Source organism: Hyla sarda, chromosome 4 (genome assembly GCF_029499605.1).
Source record: "Hyla sarda isolate aHylSar1 chromosome 4, aHylSar1.hap1, whole genome shotgun sequence".
In the NCBI taxonomy this organism is placed as follows: Eukaryota; Metazoa; Chordata; class Amphibia; order Anura; family Hylidae; genus Hyla; species Hyla sarda.
In genome coordinates this window covers 406,087,116-406,112,812 of record NC_079192.1, presented here as the reverse complement: position 1 = coordinate 406,112,812, position 25,697 = coordinate 406,087,116, and the positions used below count along the sequence as shown (strand labels likewise).

At 44.3% G+C, this 25,697-nt stretch overlaps 1 protein-coding gene across 3 annotated transcripts in view; it reads right to left on the bottom strand.

Annotated features, from left to right (window-relative positions):
* The window catches only part of PPARA (peroxisome proliferator activated receptor alpha), a 50,251-nt gene that overhangs the window by 2,866 nt on the left and 21,688 nt on the right, over window positions 1–25,697 (bottom strand). For 2 of the 3 annotated variants that reach the window (XM_056517518.1, XM_056517517.1), the window contains 6 exons: window positions 22,196–22,290; window positions 17,171–17,425; window positions 13,724–13,884; window positions 10,046–10,184; window positions 8,642–8,841; window positions 4,845–5,292 (listed from right to left, as the gene is read on the bottom strand). In XM_056517518.1, coding sequence (XP_056373493.1) covers window positions 4,845–5,292; window positions 8,642–8,841; window positions 10,046–10,184; window positions 13,724–13,884; window positions 17,171–17,399 — 1,177 coding nt within the window. In that variant the 5' untranslated portion in view covers window positions 17,400–17,425; window positions 22,196–22,290. The remainder of the gene's footprint in view (window positions 1–4,844; window positions 5,293–8,641; window positions 8,842–10,045; window positions 10,185–13,723; window positions 13,885–17,170; window positions 17,426–22,195; window positions 22,291–25,697) is intronic. The other variant, XM_056517519.1, reaches the window with a different exon arrangement.

The window sequence follows — 25,697 nt, the reverse complement described above, 5'->3', positions numbered from 1 at the left end:
GTGGCTTGCAAGCCGGACTGACACATTCACCAGGAGAAGCAGAGCGGAGCTTGTGGAGTAAGATACTGGAAATCCCATAAACTTGCATGGGACTTGAAACAAAAACCCATCTTTTATATAAGGGTGTAGGTAAGGGTTAATTTAACTATCATATATTTTTATTTGACATAAGTAATGTGTGTACCAGGTATTATCGAAATATCTCCAGCCGTACAGAAGTTATGTGGGAACATACATTTCCCATTGATTTGCATGGGACTTTAAACAAAAACCCCGACCCTAACAAATGGGGGTAGTTCAGGGTTAAACTAACTATCCTATATTTTAAGTGGACATATAAGTAACATGTGACCAAGTATTGTCGAAATATCTCCAGCCGTTTGGAAGTTATGCAGTAACATATATTTCCCATAGACTTCTATGGGACTTTAAACAAAAACCCCTCCCCTGGCAAATGGGGGTGAGTAAGGGTTAAATTACCTATCCTATGTTTGTTGTTGACCTATAAGTAACATGTGGCCAAGTTTCAGGTTAATATCTTTAGCCACTTGGACGGGATGCTGGAACACACACACACACACACAGTTTTTTTTATAATTATATATATATATATATATATATATATATATATATATAGATAGATAGATAGATAGATAGATAGATATAGAGATAGATAGAGAGAGAGATACATTTTTTTTTTTAATTATTATAATTGTTTATAATTTTTTTCTTTTTTTCCCCCCCTCCAAGCTTGCACAATATGGTCACTTTAAGAGGATTATCCAGCATTTTGAAAAAAAAAAATCATAGTTTTTTTTTTTAAAGGACCCTATACTTATCTAGCCCTGGTCCCCCGCATCTCCCATGCAGCTCAATTCAATCCCCCAATATTGTCTCTTTTTACTGCTTCAGAGACAAGTGCTTGGTGCAGGACCTGCCAATCACTGGCTGCAGTTGTGTCCCATTTAGGCCAGAGTTTAAAGGGATACTCCAGTGCTTACATAGCTTATCCCCTATCCAAAGGATAGGGGATAAGATGCCTGATCGCGGGAGTCCCGCAGCTGTGGACGCCCGTGATCTTGCACGCGGCACCCCGTTTGTAATCAGCCCCCGGAGCGTGTTCGCTCCGGGTCTGATTACGGTCGACCGCAGGGTCGGCGGCGTGTGACGTCACGCCTCCACCCCCGTGTGACGCCACGCTCCGCCCCTCAATGCAAGCCTATGGGAGGGGGCGTGATAGCTGTCACGCCCCCTCCCGTAGGCTTGCATTGAGGGGCGGGGCGTGACATCACACGGGAGCGTGACGTCACACGCCGCCGGCCCTGCGGTCGCCGGTAATCAGTCCCGGAGCGAACACGCTCCGGGGACTGATTACAAACGGGGTGCCGCGTGCATGATCACGGGCGTCCCCAGCAGCGGGACTCCCGCGATCAGGCATCTTATCCCCTATCCTTTGGATAGGGGATAAGATGTGTAAGCACCGGAGTACCCCTTTAAGCCAGCCGATCCTGCACAAAACGCTCATCTCCAAAGCAGGAAGAAGAGGGAAGATTGGGGAACTGGATGGACGAACAGGAGATGTGGGGGACCAGGGCTGGATAAGTATAGGGTTATTTCTATTTTCCCAGTCCTAGCAGGATATGTCTGAAAAACACTGGATAACCCCTTTAAAGAAAAATTGCTTTTATTGTTGTTAATCTTTTTGCCTTTTAAATAAACTATTTGCTCATGTGATTCAGTGCAGTCACTGTATATTGTGGTGTAGTATAGTTTGGCAGTGTTGTACTGTCAAGCAATTTATTAGTTTGTGCCTCAGTTAGGGCCTAAGAGCCAAAGACACATTGCAAATACACCCACGGATGCTGAAGTCAGTAGTGACTGTAAGTGGACCCCACCACGGGACTGGAAAAACATAACCGCTTTCTGCCAAGAACAGCGCCACACCTATCCTAAAGGTTGTGTGAGGTATTACGACTTGTGGCACTTTTTCTGGAATAAAGCAGCTATGTTTCTAATCCTGGATAACCCCTAGGGGTACTCCGGTGGAAAACTTTTTTTTTATTTTTTTTATTTTTAACTCAACTGGTGCCAGAAGTTAAACAGATTTGTAAATGACTTCTATTAAAAAATCTTAATCCTTCCAGAACTTATTAGCTGCTGAATACTACAGAGGAAATTATTTTCTTTTTGGAACACAGAGCTCTCTGCTGACATCTCTGTCCATTTTAGGAACTGTCCAGAGCAGCATATGTTTGCTATGGGGATTTTCTCCTACTCTGGACAGTTCTCAAAATGGACAGAGATGTCAGCAGAGAGCTCTGTGTTCCAAAAAGAAAATAATTTCCTCTGTACTATTCAGCAGCTAATAAGTACTGGAAGGATTAAGATTTTTTTTTTAATAGAAGTAATTTACAAATCTGTTTAACTTTCTGGCACCAGTTGATTTAAAAAAATAAATAAATAAAAAAAAAGTTTTCCACTGGAGTACCCCTTTAATGTGCCTACACACAGAGAAAAGTCATGCAAATACGCCAATTTCGGCAAAACAAACAACTTATGGTTATGGTTTCCTCCCAACTCTCTCCTTACAGATGATATCAGAGGAAAGAATGATCCGACATGTTGTGTTTCAACTTCCTGGTCCTTTCATTCTTGGGGAGATCCCCAGAGAAGTCTGGCAGCGGCTTTCACCCAGTCTCCCCATTCTGAACCCATGGCTGAAATTATGTGTATGGTGAAATGGGGGAGATTGCCGTCGTATGCGTATCCACCAAAAACGTATCCTCAAATAATCCCCATTGATCTTAAAGGGGTGCTCCACTGGCTTTCCGAACACTGTTTAAGCCCCGCGTGTAGCCATGATGTCAGGAGGGGGCGGGGCCAACAGCAGGGAGAAAACCGCGTTCGGAACTAAATGTTCCCGAACGCGGTTTAAGCCCTCCGGTGGTTGACCACGCCCCCTCATGACGTAATGGCCATGCCCCCTCAATGCAAGTCAACGGGAGGGGGCGTGACTGTTGTCACGCCCCCTCTCATTGACTTGCATTGAGGGGCGTAACCATGACGTCACTAGGGGGGCAGGGACAACTGCAGGGCGAAAACAGAGTTTGGAACTAAATGTTCCGAACACTGGCCTGTGTAGTACCCCTTTTAAAAGGGGTACTCCACTGGAAAACATTAATTTTTTGTAAATCAAATGGTGCCGGATAGTCAAACAGATTTGTAAATTAGGGTATTGGGTTAAAGAGGTAGCTACAATTACGTATGCTGTACTGCATCTCTGATGAAGATCGGCGTTCCGATCGAAACGCGTTAGATGTGTTTTGGCCCCTCGAGCCCTGCTGTACATAGTGACGTCACACACAGCATTCAGGTTACAGTTCACCATCTGAAAGCCAATAGCGTGGTAGCACCGGTGAGACGCTTCCGGCCGGAGCAGATCTCCTGGTGCGTATACCCGCGGTCTACCTCAAAGCATCTTCAGTATCCTCCCGGACGACAGGAACATTTCCATACTACCGGCATCTTCCGGAAATCATTGGAGTGACTATTAGATATGAGCGAACTTACAGTAAATTCGATTAGTCACGAACTTCTCGGCTCGGCAGTTGATGACTTTTCCTGCATAAATTAGTTCAGCTTTCCGGTGCTCCGGTGGGCTGGAATAGGTGGATACAGTCCTAGGAGACTCTTTCCTATGACTGTATCCACCTTTTCCAGCCCACCGGAGCACCTGAAAGCTGAACTAATTTATGCAGGAAAAGTCATCAACTGTCGAGCCGAGAAGTTCGTGACAAATCGAATTTACTGTAAGTTCGCTCATCTCTAGTGACTATATTCCAGAACTGACAGGTACTAATACATCTGTATCTAAAGTGATCCTCCTCGCTCAACCACATCGTATACATCGTGATCTCATTGCATCAACTGAATGGTTATACTCTGATATCTAGTGATCCCCCCTCTGAATCACCCACCGCACGGTATCCTTGATCGATCCCTCAGCAGTATTTTCAATTCCCGGCATCGCCGCTGAATCTAGGATCAATACAGTACAGCATACGTAATTGTAACTACCTCTTTAACCCAATACCCTAATGTTACAAAAATTGCAATATTAAAATAGTCTCCACTATTGAAAAATATGTTTCTCTCTGGAACAGAACCAGCACCCCATTGTAAGCGGCCTCACCGCCACTATTCAGATGGATTTCCATTTATCATCTATTCAAGTTCTCCCTCCTGTAAGTGGAATCTTTTTTTACCCTTAATTTGTGCGCCAACACACACAATCTTTTCTAGAATATAGCTTACATTTTTTTGTGGGACTAGCCAGGACCAGTGTGTGTCTAGGCAGCCTTAGTTGGGTTACCATTTTTGCGCTAAGTATTTCTTCCAGATTTGTAAATTACTTCTATTAAAAAACTCTTAATCCTTCCAGTACTTATCAGCTGCTGTATGCTCCTCAGGAAGTTCTTTTCTTTTTGAATTTCCTTTCTGCTTGACCACAGTGATCTCTGCTGACACCTCAGTCCAAGTCAAGGAACTGTCCAGAGTAGGAGCAAATCCCCATAGAAAGCCTCTCCTGCTCTGGACAGTTCCTAAAATGGACAGAGGTGTCAGCAGAGAGCACTGTGGTCAGACAGAAAGGAAATTCAAAAAGAAAAGAACTTCCAGTGGATCATAACAGCAGCAGTACATAACAGTACTGGAAGGATTAAGATTTTTTTTTTTTTAATAGAAGTAATTTACAAATCAGTTTGGCACCAGTTGACCATTAAAAAAATGTTTTCCAGTGGAGTACCCTTTTAAAACGAAAAACAACATCATAGACGGGATCGTACCTCCACAGCAAATGAGGGCAGCAACAAAGAGAGCTATATCACTATCGTCCAGTTCCAGAGAATTGAACTTCATGGCAAACTCAAATTTAGGTTCCATCATGTCGCCGATCGGCTTCCGTAGGCTCTTCAAGAACTCCCTGGTGATAAAACCGTTCCCGTAAGCCACCAACATCCCGTCTTTGTTCATGACAGAAGCCAACATGGCAAACATGGCTTCGTAGACTCCGTATTTTAACAAGGTGACCTGGTCGTTCAGGTCCAGTTCGGTAAATCCTGGTATGGATTTGGCAAATTCGGTAAGTTCAGTCACGGTCTCCACCGACGTGCACTGGCAGCAGTGGAAGATGCGCACCTCCGCCTCCTTGTTCTGTATACCGTTGGCCACAAGCTTGGCTACTAATGTCTTTTCGGCCATACACAAGGTTTCCATGTCGTGTATAACAAAAGGCTGTATGGGCAGAATAGAAGAAACAAAGCGACTAAGTGATTTGGACACAAAATTCCCATCTTTATGTCAAGATACAGAAATACAGCAGCATTTTTTATTTTGGCCAGTCCCAAAAAACGACAAAAAACCCTCTGCTCATTTCTACCATATCCTCTGTCCTCTACTCTAAAGTCAGTTCTCGAGATGTGACGTCACGGCCACACCCCTCGTGACATCACGGCCACGCCCCCTCCATTCATATCTATAGGTGGGGGCGTGGCCGTGACATCACATCTCGAGAGGAGCGCCCGGCACAGAATATTAGGGGGCTGCAAGGAGATCGCTGAGGTCCCCGCGGCGGGACCCCCGCGATCAGACATCTTATCCCCTATCCTTTGGATAGGGGATAAGATGTCTGAAGGCCGGAGTACCACTTTAAGGGCGCGTTCACACGGAGTAATTCAAGAGGAATTTACTCAAGTAATTCCTCTTGAATTCTCCATTCCAAATTAAAGGGGTACTCCGCCCCTATACATCTTCTCCCCTATCCAAAGGATAGGGGATAAGATGTCAGATCGCCGGGGTCCCGCTGCTGGGGCCCCCCGGGATCGCCGCTGCGGCACCACGCTATCATTACTGCACAGAGAGAGTTCGCTCTGCACGTAATGACGGGCGATACAGGGGACGGGTCACGGCTCCGCCCCTCGTGAAGTCACGGCCTGCCCCCTCAATACAAGTCTATGGGAGGGGGCGTGGTGGTCGTCATGCCCCCGCCATAGACTTGCATTAAGGGGGCAGGCCATGATGTCACGAGGGGCGGAGCCATGATGTCACGCTGCTCCGTCCCCTGTATCGCCCGTCATTACGCACAGAGCGAACGCGCTCTGTGCTGTAATGATAGCGCAGTGCTGCAGCGGCGATCCCGGGAGTCCCCAGCAGCAGGACCGCGGCGATTTGACATCTTATCCCCTACCCTTTGGATAGGGGATAAGATGTCTATGGGCAGAGTACCCCTTTAATTCACATCTCCTCTGCCCATTGACTTTCATGTTTTTTCCGCTGTCCTGTTCACACTGCGGAAATTCTGCTAGCGGAATTCCGACACTGAATTCCGTTCATTCTTCAAGCGGAATCAGCTAGCAGAGATCAATAGAAGTCAGTGGTAAAAAAAAAAAAAAATTCTGCCCGACATCGTTTCAGTGTGGAATTTGCGCTGAATTGGCTGTGCAATTTGCACGCAAAAATTAAATTCTTTTTTCTGCCCGTAAATTTTTCGGCGTGAATTACTCTTCATTTACTCAGTGTGAACGCACCCTAAGAGAGCAGGAAGGTCCTCTCCACCGCATCACACAGGAGAGATGTTAGGTTCTCTCCAGATTTACGTGAAAGTTGACCTTTGAACTGTAACTACAAAGTTGTTTAGGCGGCAGGATACCCTTTTAAATCTCTCGGAAACTCAGTAGCCCGCTGCTAAAGCAAGCGGTCAATGGCATTGCCAGAAGTCCCATGTAAGTCTATAGGTCTATCTGCAATCTCATAGGAGATGTATCCTGCCGCCCAATCAACTTTATAATTACACTTTAAGAGAAAAGTGTTAAAACAGCATAAACAGCAAAAAAAACAAAAACAAAAAAAAAAAAAAGTATAAAAAGGTGGTCTCAATGTATACTGGAAACTGTAAAGGCCTCTTAATAAAGTCTATGTAGCAGAATCTGCCTAATAGACAGTGTGGACTGGGCTGTGCCCCCAAACATGCGGCAGACATTTAGGAAACAGCGGGTGCCGGCAGAACATGCCAGCACTAGGACCGCTCGGAAATGCGCCATCTCCATAGACGGCAAGGCATTTCCAAACAGCTTCCGCAGAAAGAATTTACATGTTTCCGACGCAGAAATCCCGCCATGTGCGCGGTGCAGCAGAGTCCCATTCAAAATGTGTGAACGTGGTCTACGTGTTCCAAACTATTTTGATTTGCTGTTATTTTATGACATTTTATTTCACACTTTCGCAGGGCCTCTAGAAGTGCTCGCCCTCTGCACACTTGCACTTTGTATATTGACGGTGTACTTATTAACCAGATGGCGCACGTGAAACATTTCTACACCGGGGTTTCGGAGTTTAACTACTAAAGAATCCGACCATCTCTCCCAGTGACTCCGGCCGATGTAAAACCAATAAAATCGCCGAGGTTCACACAGCTCAGTGCCGCAAAGTCATTCATTCCAAAGGTTACATGGTTCATGGAGAAGGCAAACAGTATCCCTGAGGCCGCCCACTACAACTATGGGCGGAAATAAATCATGGCTGACCTCTACCAAAAACAGCATTACCGTTGTGTATAGGTAGTATCTGGTATACAGCTTAAAGGGGTACTCTACTGGAAAACCTTTTCTTTTAAAATCAACTGGTGCCAGAAAGTTAAACAGATTTGTAAATTACTTCTATTAAAAAAATCCCAATCCTTTCAGTACTTATCAGCTGCAGTATGACCCACAGGAAGTTCTTTTCTTTTTGAATTTCCTTTCTGCCTGACCACAAGTGCTCTCTGCTGACACCTCTGTCCATTTGAGGAACTGTCCAGAGTAGGAGCAAATCCCCATAGCAAACCTGTCTTTCTCTGGACAGTTCCTGACATGGACAGAGGTGTCAGCAGAGAGCACTTGTGGTCAGGAAGAAAGGAAATTCAAAAAGAAGAGAACTTCCTATGTATTATACAGCAGCTGATAAGTACTGGAAGGATTGGGATTTTTTTTAATAGAAGTCATTTACAAATCTGTTCAACTTTCTGGCACCAATTGATTTAAAAGAAAATATGTTTTCCAGTGGAGTACCCCTTTAAAGGGGGTATTCTACTGGCCAGCGTTCCGGCTGCTTTCGGAACATTTAGTTCCAAACACTGTGCGCACGCTGCGGGGGGTCGGTCACGCCCCCTTGTGACGTCAGGCCATGCCCCCTCAATTCAAGTTTATGGGAGGGGGCGTGGCGGCCGCCACGCCCCCTCCCATAGACTTGCATTGAGGGAGCTTGGCCTGACCTCACAAGAGGGCGTGGCTGACCTCCACAGCGCGCGCACAGTGTTCAGAACTAAATGTTCCGAATGCAGCCAGTGGAGTACCCCTTTAATATAGCTGAGCTGCAGTACCACTCACAACCTGTAGACAGGTGTGGCGCTGTTTTTTTTTTAGGAGAGCGAAGACATGTTTTTCTAACACCTTTTAAATGGGTATTGTCACTTTAAAAAACCTCAACATGTCTCTTCAATATGTCTTAATGTTTTTTAAAAGGGGCAGGTACACTTTAAATGGTCAAAATGAACTTTAGAAGAGTGAACCTCCATATTAGCAGTATTCAACCCATGAAGGAAACCTACTGAGCTGCTGCCTTTGCCGGTGAGGATGGCTCTAGCTTTCACTTTGTTCATATTAAAGTTTTTCTGATAGGCCTCGTAGATGAGTTTCGCCAGAGACAGGAGGTCGGCCATTTGAGAGTCCTTTAGGTCTTGTTCGCACGTGAGAACCTCGGCGGTGAGTTTGGCTTTCTCGGAACGCGGCATTCTTCCAAAGCGAATTGCTGAAGAGGCGACAGCAGAGATAGTGAACAATTAAGCGTGCAGATACAGATACTATCATCATTGTGCTGATGCTGCCGTTTTAGAGGGATACTAAAATGTACAAAATATTTAAAAAATATTTATCTAATTTTACAATGAAAACTGAGAAATCCCCCCCCCCCCCCCCAAAAAAAAGGAATCTTCTGCATGTATATCAGTCTCCACCTCATTGTCCTGTGTTTTGCTGCAGCAGGAGTCTCCCCCACTTTACCCTGTCTGCAGTAGAAGCCTCCCCCCTCTGCAGCAGGAGTCTCCCCCACTCTACCCTGTCTCCAGTGGGAGCCTCTCCCCTCTCCAGTAGGAGCCTCCCCCACTTTACCCTGTCTCCAGTAGGAGCCTCTCCCCTCTACAGCAGGAGTCTTTCCCACTTTACCCTGTCTGCAGTAGGAGCCTCCCCCCTCTGCAGCAGGAGTCTCCCCCACTTTACCCTGTCTGCAGTAGGAGCCTCCCCCCTCTGCAGCAGGAGTCTCCCCCACTCTACCCTGTCTCCAGTGGGAGCCTCTCCCCTCTGCAGCAGGAGTCTCACCCACTTTACCCTGTCTCCAGTAGGAGCCTCTCCCCTCTACAGCAGGAGTCTTTCCCACTTTACCCTGTCTGCAGTAGGAGCCTCCCTCCTCATCTCCTAAACATTGTCTTCTGCAGCAGGAGCTCCCCTCTCCCACTGTCTGCAGCAGGACCCCCCTATCCCCCCTTACACTATCTCCACCGGGGGCCACCCCCCCACCTCTGCAATAGGATCCTCTCCTCCATTCCCTCTGCCGCACTTTACAATCTGCAGCTGGAGCCTTCCCCTCTGCAACTAAACACAATTATTGTTAATGGGGTTTTCCGACAAAAGACTCAGACACCCACAAGTCAGGAGAACGGTGGTCCTGAACATTTTTTGTGCAAAAACTCCTTTAGGGTCTATTGACACGTACAGTATTCTGCGCAGATTTGCTCAGCAGCAGAAAGTCCTGCGCATCAAATCTGCGCAGAATACTGTACGTGTGAATAGACCCTTAAGGCCCACCGCTCAGATAGACCCCACCCCTCAGGCACTTCACTAGTCGAATATACAACAGACTAGCAGGATATTAACCCCTCTGTTCTCTACAGGAATTCTAAAGCATGCAGAAAATATTATGGAATGACAAACAGCGGGGGGAGGGGGGAGTCACTCACCATTATGAGACATTCCTACACTAAGGCACTTTTCGAACCGGCAATATTGGCACTTGTTCCGATTCTTCTTCTGGATTTTACAAAGTCGTTCACATCTGTCGTACACCAACTTTAGGCGTATTGTTCTTCTGAAAAAACCCTAAATAAAAGGAGTAAATATGAGCTTTAATAAACATAATAAGGCCATATACACCAATATTACAAAATATTCAGAATCCAAGCTTTTTCATAAATAGGTTGTCCACTTTTGAGTTCCCCTTTTACTTGAAGGCTCCGCTTAAAGGGGTACTCCACTGGAAACCTTTTTTTTTATTATTTTATTTTTATTTATTTTTTTAAATCAACTGGTGCCAGAAAGTTAAAAAGATTTTTAAATTACTTCTATTTAAAAATCTTAATCCTTCCAGTAATTATCAGCTGCTGTATTGTTCTGGAGGAAGTTCTTTTCTTTTTGAATTTCTTTTCTGTCTGACCACAGTGCTCTCTGCTGACACCTCTGTCCATTTTAGGAACGGTCCAGAGTAGAAGCAAATCCCCATAGCAAACCTATCCTGCTCCGGACCGTTCCTGACACGGACAGAGGTGTCAGCAGAGAGCACTGTGGTCAGAAAGAAATGTGGAAATTAAAAAAGAAAATAACTTCCTGTGGAGCATACAGCAGCTGATAAATACTGGAAGGGTTAAGATTTTTTAAATAGAAGTCATTTACAAATCTGTTTACCTTTCTGGCACCAGTTGATTTAAAAACAAAAATGTTTTCCAGTGGAGAACCCCTTTAAGAGTAGCTAATCAGAGGGTGTCTGCAACTTAGACCATCAACAAACCAGCTGTAATCTATAGAGGAATCTATTGGAAAGTGTTTAAATCTCCTACAGCGCCTCCACAGGAGTATTAAAGAATTACAAAGTGCCTTGAAAGCAACAGCTGTATATGTAAAGAACAGCTGTTTCTGGACCCCCAGGGGCCCTCTAAAAAGCATAAGTAATAAGTTTTCTAAAACAGACAACCTCTAGGCTTCTGCTGAATATCTGTAGTCATCAAGTGTACGACAAATATGGCGCCCCCCTTCACCAATAACATAACAGTAGCACTTTTACAGTAGGAATATCACCCTCAGTCATGTTAAAAATAAATAAATAAAAAAAATTCCTTCATTTTTTCCTAATTACATCAGAGCCCCTCTCCATACTTTCAGAGATCACTTATTTCTATTAATATTTCTATTGGCCCACCATCGTTTGCACTCTTTGCAGCAGTTTACATTTGTAAGAGAACCATAAGGTTGTATGGGAAACTCTTTTAAAGGGGTACTCCACCCCTAGACATCTTATTCCCTATCCAAAAGATAGGGGATAAGATGTCTGTTTGGGAGGGGGGGGGGGGTTGCTCGCCGCTGGGGACCACCGCGATCTTTCTGCTGCAACTGGCGATCATTTCGAGTGTCGAATGCAGCGCTGGAGGCTTGTGACGTCATGGCCACGCCCCTCAATGCAAGTCTATGGGAGGGGGCGTGACGATAGTCACGCCCCCTCCCATAGACTTGCATTGAGGGTGTGTGGCCGTGATGTCACGAGCCTCCCGTCCCGCATCGCCAGTTATCCAGCACAGAGCAAAGCCCGCAACGTGCACCGAATGACTGGGGTACCGCAGCAGAGATGGCGGGGGTACCCAGCGGTGGGACCCCCGCTATCAGACATCTTATCCCCTATTCTTTGGATAGGGGATAAGATGTCTAGGGGCGGAGTACCCCTTTAAGGTCCCAACATAATAATGAAGTTAGTTAATACAGGCCTATGTGTAATTCCTTTGTCACCTCATGAGTCATAAATGCGGAGTAGAGACTGAGGAAGAAAACAACGCAATAAACCGTACTAAGACTGTTCTCTATCCAGCTATCAACATTTACAGCAATAACTAGTGATGTATTACACAAACGTGACATAACTAAGCACATAGTGTAGGGTGCACCCAGATGGCATGGGTAGGGGGGAACCAAAATGGAGAACGGTTGAATGAGAAAAAAATAAAAAATAAAATTTAACATTTATTTTTTATTTTTTTTTGGAGCACAGCGCCATCCTTGTGCATGTGCTGTGACCAGTATTGCAGCCTATCCACACTTGTTTTAAATCCTTTACTAAAATAAAAATCTGTCCCAAGATATGTAGCCCCCTCCTCCACTTAAGAATCTTGTGTTTGGCTGTAAGACAACAGTCTGCAGCAGGAGCCTCTCCCCCAAACCCCCCCAGCAGTAAAACACAATTATTGTTAAAGGGGGTACTCTGCCGCTCAGTGTTAGGAACAGACTGTTCCTAACACCCCCCCTCAATGCAAGTCTATGGGGCCACCTCCCATAGAGTTGCATTGAGGGGGCGGGGCTATGAAATCACAAGCTCCCGGCTCCAGCGTTCGCAACAGTCTGTTCCTAACGTTGAGCGGCGGAGTACCCCTTTAAAGGAAAGCTGACAGCAGGGTCACCCACTAACCTGATTTATATATAGGTCGACTAAAAATTTTTAAAAAACACACGCATCAACACTGCAACAATAATATGACAATTTCTTCTTATCTGCACTGGGAGGCGGCTGCTGCTGTATGTGCAGTGCTTTCTCCCGCCCGCCCGATGATAACTACGACCCCATCTGCAGATAACGCCACCCCCTTCATAAATATTCATCCCCTCTCCCTCACCATGTCCGTGCAGAAGGGTTATTGGCCAGGAGAAAGCTCTGTACAGCAGCAGCCGCCTCACATAAGAAGTGATTCCCATTAGTAACAAGATGAATGTCTTCTGAACAGCTGCACCGATTTTCACCCAGTGAGAAGCGTTAGAAACAGGGTCACCAGCACTATCCACTTATATATTCAGGTTAGTACAAGTGACCCGGCTGTCAGTTTCTCTTTAAGGGCCTGTTCACACGTACAGGATCCTGCGCAGATTTGATGCGCTGGATTTGTAACTGCAGATTAGAAGCCGCGCTCAGTCATTTAGTTTACACTGAAATCTGCAGCAGAAAATCCTGCGCATCAAATCTGCGTACATTTTCCCAAGAAAAGACCCTGGGACCCCCAATGCTCACAAGAACGGTCCCCACCCAGTCAGGCACTAAGCCGCACTCTTGTGCATGTGCTATGACTGGTATTGCAGCTCTTTCCCATCCGCTTGAAAGCTACAATACCAGTCCTTTGCAAAAAACAAGTCTGTCCTCTCATAAAACCTCTTTAAAGGGGTACTCCGGCGCTAAGACATCTTATCCCCATCCAAAGGATAGGAGATAAGATGCCTGATCGCAGGGGTCCCGCCGCTGAGGACCCCCGTGGTCTTTCACGCAGCACCCAGAGCATGTTCGCTTCGGGTCTGATGACTGCCGATCACAGGACCGGAGTATTGTAACGTCGAGGCTCCACCCCCGTGTGACATCACACTCCGCCCCCTCAATGCAAGCCTATGGGAGGGGGTGTGTCATCAGTATCAGCAGTCATCAGACCCGGAGCGAACATGCTCTGGGGGCTGATGTTAACCGGGTGCTGCATGAAAGATCACGGGGGTCTCCAGCGGCGGGACCCCCGAGATCAGGCATCTTATCCCCTATCCTTCAGATAGGGGATAAGATGTCTTAGCGCCAGAGTACCCCTTTAATAAATGAGACAATTAATGGTTACACCATCACGCTTCACCTTGCAACCTTCACACGCGTGGACTCCATAGTGGAAACCGGACGCCTTGTCCCCGCACACCCGACACTCCAGGCTCAGCTGTTTGTTAGACTGATCTTCTGTGCCGCCAGCCGGTGCGGGGAAGTTGATGGAGGACGGACTGGATGCTGGTGACAGGGTGTCTGCAACAGGAACACACAACAATAATTTCACATAACAGAGCAGACCTTGTGTGTATAAAAAGGACCAGCATAGCGCCCCCTGCAGACAGACATACCGGAATAGACACAGGCATCATATCCAGTGCTCCCATGAAAGCTTCCTAAGCTACTTGCAACTCTCTATATAGAAAAATTATGTGCAACTCCGTCTGTACGTGCAATTATTGCCCCTAATTATTTGGGGAGATACAGTGAAGTGTTGTGTTGCAGACATTTAAAGAGTACCTGTCACCAAACTAAGCTTTTAATATATTGTTCCCTGCATAATTATAAGACACTTTGCTATTTACTTGCTGTTAAAATGCTCAACCCTTATATTTTTTTTGTGTGTGATTGTAAAAATGGCCACTAGGTGGCTCTGTTCTGTTCCCTGACATGAGTAAAACAGTTAGTTTGGTCTCCTCCCGGCCTGGCAGGAGACCAAACTCAGGAAGTGTGTGCGGGGCATGGCGAGGCATAGCTCTCACAGGCTTCAGTGACGTCAGACCTGGGGTCACTGAGGGGTGTTTGGAGTAATTAGGGAATATAATCTGAGTTAGTTTAGAAAATATGGTTTGATGACAGGTACTCTTTAAGGGAGTGCTTCAGAGTGCAACTTTTTTTATTATTTTTCATAATTAATATAATTTTTTTGATTTTAAAACCTGCCTGGAATGCTGGCATTTAAACAAACAAACAAAAAACAAACCCTGGACTTACCTTACACCGCTTTCTAGATGCCTCCTGTATCCCGCTCCCGGCCTCCACCTCAGTCTTCTACCGGCTTCTTGTGGTTGACACATCAGACTGTGGCTCAGCTAATCGCCGGCCGCAGCAATGTCCCACCTCAGATGCTGATAGGCTGAGCAGTAGTGTGTACTGAGCCAGGAAAAAGACAGCAGCATCATCATCATACCGGCGACATCTGAGGAGCGGTGAGAGGTAAGTCCATGGTTTTTTGTTTTTGTTTGGTTTTTAAATGCCAGCATTCTGAACAGGTTAAAAAAAAAAAAAAGTTGCATTCCGGAGTACTGCTTTAAGAAATGCATGCCTAAAAAGGGGCAATACACCAAGAAGAGCACAAACCCTCATCCACTGATCCGTCTGTAGGCAAATCTGCATGTGATATAGTCATGTAGTAATCAGCAGTATGGGCATTTCACTTTGCTTTTCTCCATGTTTTGACTAAAGTGTCACAAGGGCGGGGCTTAACTAAAGGGGTGTGGTTTATATTTGTTTATTGTAACAGGAGGTTTCTATTCTCTCCAGCCAAAAACAGAACTAAATGTGGTGTTTTAACCCCTTAAGGACTCAGCCCATTTTGGCCTTAAGGACTCAGACAATTTAATTTTTACGTTTTCATTTTTTCCTCCTCGCCTTCTAAAAATCATAACTCTTTTATATTTTCATCCACAGACTAGTATGAGGGCTTATTTTTTGCGTGACCAGTTGTCCTTTGTAATGACATCACTCATTATATCATAAAATGTATGGCGCAACCAAAAAACACTATTTTTGTGGGGAAATTAAAACGAAAAACGCAATTTTGCTAATTTTGGAAGGTTTTGTTTTCACGCCGTATAATTTATGGTAAAAATGACGTGTGTTCTTTATTCTGAGGGTCAATACGATTAAAATGATACCCATTATTATATACTTTTATATTATTGTTGCGCTTAAAAAAAATCACAAACTTTTTAACCAAATTAGTACGTTTATAATCCCTTTATTTTGATGACCTCTAACTTTTTTATTTTTCTGTATAAGTGGCGGTATGGGGGCTCATTTTTTGCGCCATGATCTGTACTTTTTTTTGATACCACATTTGCATATAAAAAACTTTTAATACACTTTTTATAATTTTTTTTTTAATAAAATGTATTAAAAAAGTAGGAATTTTGGACTTTTTTTTATTTTTTTTCGTTCACGCCGTTCACCGTACGGGATCATTAACATTTTATTTTAATAGTTCGGACATTTACGCACGCGGCGATACCAAATATGTCTATAAAAAAAGTTTTTTACGCTTTTTGGGGGTAAAATAGGAAAAAACAGACGTTTTACTTTTTTATTGGGGGAGGGGATTTTTCACTTTTTTTTTACTTTTACTTTTACATTTTTTTACATTTTTTTTTACACTTGAATAGTCCCCATAGGGGACTATTCATAGCAATACCATGATTGCTAATACTGATCTGTTCTATGTATAGGACATAGAACAGATCAGTGTTTTCGGTCATCTTCTGTTCTGGTCTGCTCGATCACAGACCAGAGCAGGAGACGCCGGGAGCCGCACGGAGGAAGGTGAGGGGACCTCCGTGCGGCATTATGAATGATCGGATCCCCGCAGCAGCGCTGCGGGCGATCCGATCGTTCATTTAAATCGCGAACTCCCGCAGATGCCGGGATCTGTATTGATCCCGGCACCTGAGGGGTTAATGGCGGACGCCCGCGAGATCGCGGGCGTCGGCCATTGCCGGCGGGTCCCTGGCTGCGATCAGCAGCCGGGATCAGCCGCGCATGACACGGGCATCGCTCCGATGCCCGCGGTTATGCTTAGGACGTAAATGTACGTCCTGGTGCGTTAAGTACCACCTCACCAGGACGTACATTTACGTCCTGCGTCCTTAAGGGGTTAAAGGGGTACTCCTGTGGAAAACAATTTTTTTTTTTTTTTTTTTTTTTTTTTTTTATCAACTGGTGCCAGAAAGTTAAAACAGATTTGTAAATGACTTCTATTAAAAAATCTTTACTCTTCCAGTACTTTTTAGCAGCAGAGGAAATCCTTTTCTTTTAAATATCTTTTCTGTCTTGTCCACAGTGCTCTCTGCTGACACCTGATGCTCGTATCCGGAACTGTCCAGAGCAGGAGAAAATCCCCATTGCAAACCTATGCTGCTCTGGACAGTTGCTGATACGGGCATCAGGTGTCAGCAGAGAGCACTGTGGACAAGGCAGGAGTTTCCTCTGAAGCATACAGCTGCTAAAAAGTACTGGAAGGATTAAGATTTTTTAATAGAAGTCATTTACAAATCTGTTTAACTTTCTGACACCAGTTGATTATTAATAATAAAAAAAATTATATATATATATATATATATATATATATATATATATATATATATATTTATATTCATTCCACCAGAGTACCCCTTTAAGCTTGGTAGGGGAGAGAGAAATCAAATGGCTCCAGGTGACAAATAAATAAAATGGTGCCAACCCCAGGCCGTATGAGTGCCCGGTCTTTGCACCGTTCCCCTGCTCTAACCTGTTAAGTCTGTGCTGACCGATCCGTTCGATCCAGGACTGTTGCCCAGGTACATGTACTCGGCTGGGCCGAACGAGGCCGATCCATTTTCTCCGATGCTCTGGGAGACGTCCTGGATCTCTCCGATGTCCTGGAGGAACTCCCCAGACAGCGGGCTCCCGAGGTCATCGTCCTCCAAGGGGGTTAGGGAGCAGAAATCTCCATCGGTGTCTACCATGATGGCGGACATTGCAGGCTGAGTCTGTGATCATTACACTACAAGTAAAAAAAAGGTTATCAGTTATACATAATAAATCAGGTTTATAGGTTATAATTAAAGGGGTACTCCGGTGGAAAACTTTATTTTTTATTTTTTATCAACTGGTGCAAGAAAGTTAAACAGATTTGTAAATTACTTTATTAAAAAATGTTTATCCTTCCAGTACTTATTAGCTGCTATATACTACAGAGAAAGTTCTTTTCTTTTTGGATTTCTTTTTTTTTCCTGTCTGTCAGCAGTGAGCACTGTGGACAGAAAAAAAAAAATAAAGAAATCCAAAAACAAAAAGAACTTTCTCTGTAATATACAGCTGCTAATAAGTACTGGAAGGATAAAGATTTTTTTAATAGAAGTAATTTACAAATCTGTTTAACTTTCTGGCACCAGTTGATAAAAAAAAAATAATGTTTTCCACTGGAGTACCACTTTAAAGGGGTACTCCGGTAAAAACCTTTTTTCTTTTAAATCAACTGGTGGCAGAAAGTTAAACATATTGGTAAATTACTTCTATTAAAAAATCTTAATCCTTCCAGTACTTATTAGCTGCTGAATGCTACAGAGGAAATTCCTTTCTTTTTGGAACACTGATGACATCACGAACACAGTGCTCTCTGCTGACATCTCTGTCCATTTTAGCAACCATGCATAGCAGATGTATGCTAAGGGCAGCATGGTGGCTCAGTGGTCAGCACTGCTGCCTTGCAGTGCTGTGGACTTGGGTTCAAATCCCACTAAGGACAACAATAAATAAAGCGTTATTATTATTATAATAATGTCAGCAGAGAGAACTGTGGTCGTGATGTCATCAGAGAGCATTCCAAAAAGAAAATAATTTCCTCTGTAGTATTCAGCAGCTAATAAGTACAGGAAGGATTAAGATTTTTTTAATAGAAGTAATTTACAAATATGTTTAACTTTCTGCCACCAGTTGATTTAAAAGAAAAAAAGGTTTTCACCGGAGTACCCCTTTAATGGTGATCAGGACCCACACAAGGGGTCAACCTGCCACTTAGTACATAGACCACCTCCGCTTCTCCAAATTCTGTCATAGCATGATGAGAGTTGTAGTGTTTACAACACATAAACCTCTCCACCCCAGAAACAGCGTCTCACCTGTCCCTGGTTGTGTCTGGTAATGCATTGCCACTCCATTAAAGTGAAAGCGGATGAGCTGCCAATACAAGAGACACTAGTCCCAGTGTGGCGCCATGTGTTTTTTAATTTCTGTATCCACAAAATGCATTCTGTCACTTAAAGGGGTACTCGGGTGGAAAAAATATTTTTTTTTAAATCAACTGGTGCCAGAAAGTTAAACAGATTTGTAAATTACTTCAATTAAAAAATGTTTTCCCTTCCAGTACTTTTTAGTAGCTGTATGATACAGAGGAAATTATTTATTTTTGAATTTCTTTTCTGTCTGACCACAGTGCTCTCTGCTGACACCTCTGTCCGTGTCAGGAACTGTCCAGAGCAGGAGAAAATCCCTATTGCAAACCTCTCCTGCTCTGGACAGTTACTGACACGGACAGAGGTGTCAGCAGAGAGCACTGTGGTCAGACAGAAAATAAATTCAAAAAGGAAAGAATTTCCTCTGTAGCATACAGCTGCTAAAAAGTACTGGAAGGGTAAAGATTTTTTAATAGAAGTAATTTACAAATCTGTTTAACTTCATGGCACCAGTTCATTTAAAAAAAATTAAAAAAAATAAAATAAGTTTTCCACCGGAGGACCCGAATGCATTTTGTGGATACAGAATAAAAATAAAAATAAAAAAATAAAATAAAAAAAAAAATTAAAAAAAAAAATGGCGCCACACTGGTACCCCTTTAAAAATAAGAAATTCTACCACGATGATTGTTTCAGTGAGTCAGTGTTTCCCCAAGCAGGGTGCCGCCAGCTGTTGCAAAACTACAACTCCCAGCGTGCCCAGACAGCCTCCGGCTGTCCGGGCTCGCTGGGAGTTGTAGTTTTGCAACAGCTGGAGGCACCCTGCTTTGGGGAAACACTACAGTGAGTAATCGCAGAGGGCGGAGACACGAGCTGTCATACGATATTACGCACGCCCGTATCATAGCAGTGTAAACAGAGGAGACGCGAGACCAGGGATCGGTTTCAAGGTTATACATGTCCTGCAACGCGGTGATCCTCGGCCTCGTAACACCAGCAAGAGATAAGCGGCGACACGCGTACGGCAGATGCTTATCTCCTGAAGCGTGCATCTCAGGTGGTGAAAGTGACGGCGCGTCTTTACTGTTTGGTCAATACAGATTGAGTGAACCTGTACGGAGACTGTGATGGAACTGCGGCAGTATATGTAGTCAAAGGCAACCCACCCGAAACGCGGCGGAGTGGCATCATAAGGGTATAAGTATCCAATCGGCGCTAGGACCACCAAAATGGAGACTGAACGCTTTCCTTCAGTGAGGAGGCCTCCCGTGCTCCGTGCAGTTCACTGTGTAGAGATGCGGCTTGTGTTGCCTGGGGGGGGGGGGGGTTGCCCAACAAGTTCCTCAAACAAGTCCCACTAAGGGTCCATTCGCATTTACGGTATCCTGCGCATATTTGAAGCTGTAGATTTTAAAGGGGTTATCCAGGAAAAAAAACTTAGAGATATAGATATATAGAGATAGATATAATAGATAGATATAATAGATAGAGATATATATATATATATATATATATATATATATATATATATTATATATATATCTCTATCTATCTATCTATCTATCTATCTACTGGCTCTGGAAAGTTAAAACAGATTTGTAAATTACTTCTATTAAAAAAAATCTTAATCCTTTCAGTACTTATGAGCTGTTGTAGTTGAGTTGTTCTTTTCTAAGTGCTCTCAGATGACACCTGTCTCGGGAACTGTCCAGAGTAGAAGCAAATCCCCATAGCAAACCTCTTCTACTCTGTGCAGTTCCCGAGACAAGCAGAGATGTCAGCAGAGAGCACTGTTGTCAGACAGAAAAGAACAACTGAACAGACCGAGGTGTCAGCAGAGAGCACAGACAGAAGAGAACAACTCAACTTCAGCAGCTGATAATTATTGGAGGGATTTTTTTTTTTTATGGAAGTCATTTACAAAACTGTTTAACTTTCTGAGGCCAGTTGAGAGAGATATATATATATATATATATATATATATATATATATATATATATTTTAATTAAATGTTTTTTTCCTGGAATACCCCTTTAATGTACACTAAATGGCTGAACACAGCATAACATCTGCAGCATCAAATACAGGATAATGTACGTGGGATTTACGCCCTAATGTGGTTATTCAGGTTTAGAAAAACAGAGCGCCACTCGTGTCCTCAGGTTTGCATGTGGTATTGCAGCTCAGTTCTATTGAAGTTGTAATGACCCTTATACAGCCTGAAGACTTGTGTGGCCTCTAATCCGGGATAACCCCTTTAAAAGGAGAACTGCGGCCAAAACTATCTATGACATGTGCCCCTCGCTGATAGCCGGGGTCCCGTTGTGGAGGTCCCAGTGGTCATACCCCTCCAAGCCCACTCGCCCTGCGATCAGTTACTTATCCCCTATCCTGTGAATAGGGGAAAAGTTAGTTTTGGCTGGCGTTCTCCTTTAATTAGAATAAGGCTCATGCAGGGGACTCGCTGGGCAACATATGGCTGCCTCCCGAAACACGACTGCGTCTCTCTACGCCGAACTGTCCAGAGTGAGTGGGGCGGCATTACTGGACTGAAGTCCCATAGACAGTGAAAGAAGCAGAGGCCGAGCATGTGTACAGTCACTCAAGTAACCCCACCACTGTGACCCCCACCGATCACATACTTATCCCCTATCCTGTGAATAGGGGAGGGGTTTTATTTTGGGACAACACTCTTAAAGGGGTACTCCGCTGATCAGCGTTTGGAACAAACTGTCCCGAACGCTGAAGCTGGCTTCGGGAGCTCGTGACGTCATAACCTCGCCCCTTCATGATGTCACGTGCCGCCCCCTCCATGCAAGTCTATGGGAGGGGGCGTGACGGCTGTCACGCCCCCTCCCATAGACTTGCATTGAGGGGGCGGCACGTGACATCATGAGGGGGCGGGTTATGACGTAACGAGCAATTTGTTCCAAATCCTGAGCAGCGGAGTACCCCTTTAATATAAACATTTTAAAGGTTAAAGGGTACCTGTCATCAAACCATATTTTTTTCAACTAACTCAGATTATATTCTCTAACTACTCCTAACACCTCTCCTGCCCTTGAAAAAATTCCAAGCTTTATAAAAAAAACTCTGTATCATACCTTTCCCCTCACTCACATTGTGTGAGCTCCCAGCAGGAGAAAGTGGGCGTTCCCCAGCAGGCGCGATGTCACTGAAGCCTGCGAGAGCTGTATCTCGCCAGGTCTCGCACGCACTTCCTGAGTTTGGTCTCCTGCCAGGCCAGGAGGAGACCAAACTAACTGCTTGACTTGTGGCAGGGAACAGAACAGAGCCACCTAGTGGCGAATTTTACAATCACATTAAAAACATATAAAAAAATGGGAAAATTTTAACAGCAAGTAAATAACTAAGTGTCTTATAATTACATAAGGAACAACATATTAAAAAAGGAGTTTGGTGTTTAGTTTGTACTATATACAAGTAGTCCGTGCACCCTATATATAGTTTCATATTCCCTTCATGTTCCTTTTTTCTAGGAATCTCTTTCATTGTAAGTGTCAGTCTTTACAGCAGTTCTCGAATTCTATTCATGTGAACGAGTACAGTCCCCAATAGGATGAAACGTTTCTACTCACCATCCTAATATTCCGCTGACCACGCAGACTCTGGAGGCGTCACGGACGTCTTATTTGCGGTGAAGACATTATTTCCCCCCGAAGGATCGCTTCTTCTGCAAAAACGGAAAAATAAAAATCTGAATAATTCGGCAAGGTAGTGAGATGGCAGAGCGCGGGCCGGGGCTGGTGACAGACTGCGGCGTGCCAATGCCTCCTGTGTCTTTCAGGGCGATTAGCATGGACTAATGGATTAATCATTACAGCCCCGCGTGAAATCATTAACCAGCTCACACCGAGCGGCCCGGCCTAGTTAGCAGAGGGGAACGTCCAGCGTCCTGTCACGCATTCAGATTATGGAGTTTTATCATTAGAAAGTATCAATCTCTACAACACCAAACTCCGGCGTCCTGTCTGATGGTATTTAAAGGAACAGTAAAACCTAAACACCAGCGCTCCCCCCAACCTGTGGTTCTCCAGCTGTTGCAGAACTACAACTCCCATCGTGCCTGGACAGCCAAAAACATTTTCTGTTTCACGAGGTGCATAATGACAAGCATGGTTATGTCCAGACAATGGTGGCACCCGGATAATGGCGTCTGATCACATGACACAGGGAAGAGATGAAATGTGGTCTTCCTGTGACCGCGGCCGGAGGAAACGTCTATCATGTGTACAGAGCCCTACAGGAAACGGTGCGAAGCCTCCAGGGACAGAGCTGTAAATCACATCACTAAACCCTCCAAATAGACCGAGGAGAAGACATTGGAGACATTATATATAGAAGATATTGCGGTATAATATCGATAGATATGAGATAGATAGATAGATGGATATTAGACAGATATTAGATAGATAGATATGAGATAGATAGATATGAGATAGATAGATATGAGATAGATAGATAGATATGAGAGATAGATATGAGAGATAGATATGAGATAGATAAATAGATAGATAGATATGAGCTAGATAGATAGATATGAGCTAGATAGATAGATATATATGAGCTAGATAGACAGATATGAGCTAGATAGATATAGATATGAGATAGATATATAGATAGATATGAGATACATAGATAGATACGAGATAGATATGAGAAAGATAGATAGGAGATAGATAGATAGGAGATAGATAGATAGGAGATAGATAGATAGGAGATAGATAGGAGATAGATAGATGAGATAGATAGATGAGATAGATAGATGAGATAGATAGATGAGATAGATAGATGAGATAGATAGATGAGATAGATAGATGAGATAGATAGATGAGATAGATAGATGGATATTAGATAGATAGATATTAGATAGATATGAGATAAATATGAGATAGATAGATATGAGATAGATAGATATATAGATAGATATGAGATAGATAGATAGATATGAGATAGATAGATATGAGATATAGATAGATATGATAGATATGAGATAGATAGATATGATAGACAGATATGAGAGAGATAGATAAATAGATATTAGATAGATAGATATGAGATAGATAGATAGATATATAGATATAGATAGATATGATAGATATGAGATCACAATATACATAACAACCCCCTGTAATACAATACTCCTTTCCCGTGTGTCTCTGTATACAGTGTAATGACCTATAATCCTCCCGTAATCTCCGAGGTGCTGACGCGGCTTCTGGTGAAGACCTTACACTAATCCATGTCCTGCCTGTTCCCCATACCGGTGGTAGCAGGTTCTCTCCCCTGCTGCTCACTATAAACGGGCATACATGGGGTTAATCACTAGGATTCATTGTTATTACTGTAGATAACAGGACATGACTCAGACCTGCAAATAGTCTAATCCTACGGCTGTCCGAGCATGCTGGGAGTTGTAGTTTTGCAACAGCTGAAGGCACCCCCCCCCCCCCCCCAAGTGGGAAGTGTAATACATTCTAAGCCTGGAAAAATGTTAATTTTTCCATGTAACCAACACATTTTCCAAAACTACAACTCCCAGCATGCCCGGACAGCTGAAAGCTGTCCGGGCATGCTGGGAGTTGTAGTTTTGCATAAGCTGGAGGCATCCTGGGTGGGGAAACCCTGCATTAAATAGGTGGCTGAGCCTTTTTTGTGTTTATTTGATGTGAGGGAAAAAATACATCAGAATGTGCTGAGTAAAAGAACCTGCGGCGGGTGAGAAGCGGTGTCATTGTGGAGCCGGGTCCTAAGGTCCATCGGTAAACTCCATGACATTAATGATTAACTCATCTATAAACACACGAGTGGCCAGAATAAAGAGCGAGACGAGGGGGCGCCACAAGACGAGGTAATAAACTATCTGATCGCAGGGGGTGCGACCGATCACCATCTTGAGAATAGGGACCCAAGTCTTACATTAGAGTGGGAGGAGCAGGTCGCGCAGGCGTTCACTCTCTATGGGAGCACGGAGGGGGGGGGGGGGGGGGAATAGGAACGCTGTACACAATGAATGGAGAGGCGGTGCGCATGCGTTCACTCTCCATGGGAGCAGGGGAAACATAGGAAAACAGTACTCACAGAGAGAATGAATGGAGAGGTGGCGCGCATGCGTTCACACTATCAGAGAAGAGAAAACATAGGAACGCTGTACACAAAGAGAATGAATGGAGAGGCTGCGCGCATGCGTTCACTCTCCATGGGAGTGGGGGGGAAACATAGAAAAACTGTACTCACAGAGAGAATGAATGGAGAGGTGGCGCGCATGCGTTCACACTATCAGAGAAGAGAAAACATAGGAACGCTGTACACAAAGAGAATGAATGGAGAGGCTGCGCGCATGCGTTCACTCTCCATGGGAGTGGGGGAAACATAGGAAAGCTGTACTCACAGAGAGAATGAATGGAGAGGCGGCGCGCATGCGTTCACACTATCAGAGAAGAGAAAACATAGGAACGCTGTACACAAAGAGAATGAATGGAGAGGCTGCGCGCATGCGTTCACTCTCCATGGGAGTGGGGGAAACATAGGAAAGCTGTACTCACAGAGAGAATGAATGGAGAGGCGGCGCGCATGCGTTCACACTATCAGAGAAGAGAAAACATAGGAACGTTGTACAGAAAGAACTAATGAAGAGGCAGCGCATGCATGCTTTCATTCTTTATGGGAGCCGAGGAAAAATAGGAAAGCTGTACTCAAAGAGAGAATGAATGGAGAGGCGGCGCGCATGCCTTCACACTATCAGAGAAGAGAAAACATAGGAACGCTGTACACAAAGAGAATGAATGGAGAGGCTGTGCGCATGCGTTTACTCTCCATGGGAGTGGGGGGGGGGGGGAAACATAGGAAAGCTGTACTCACAGAGAGAATGAATGGAGAGGCGGCGCGCATGCGTTCACACTATCAGAGAAGAGAAAACATAGGAACGCTGTACACAAAGAGAATGAATGGAGAGGCTGCGCGCATGCGTTCACTCTCCATGGGAGTGGGGGAAACATAAGAAAGCTGTACTCACAGAGAGAATGAATGGAGAGGCGGCGCGCATGCGTTCACACTATCAGAGAAGAGAAAACATAGGAA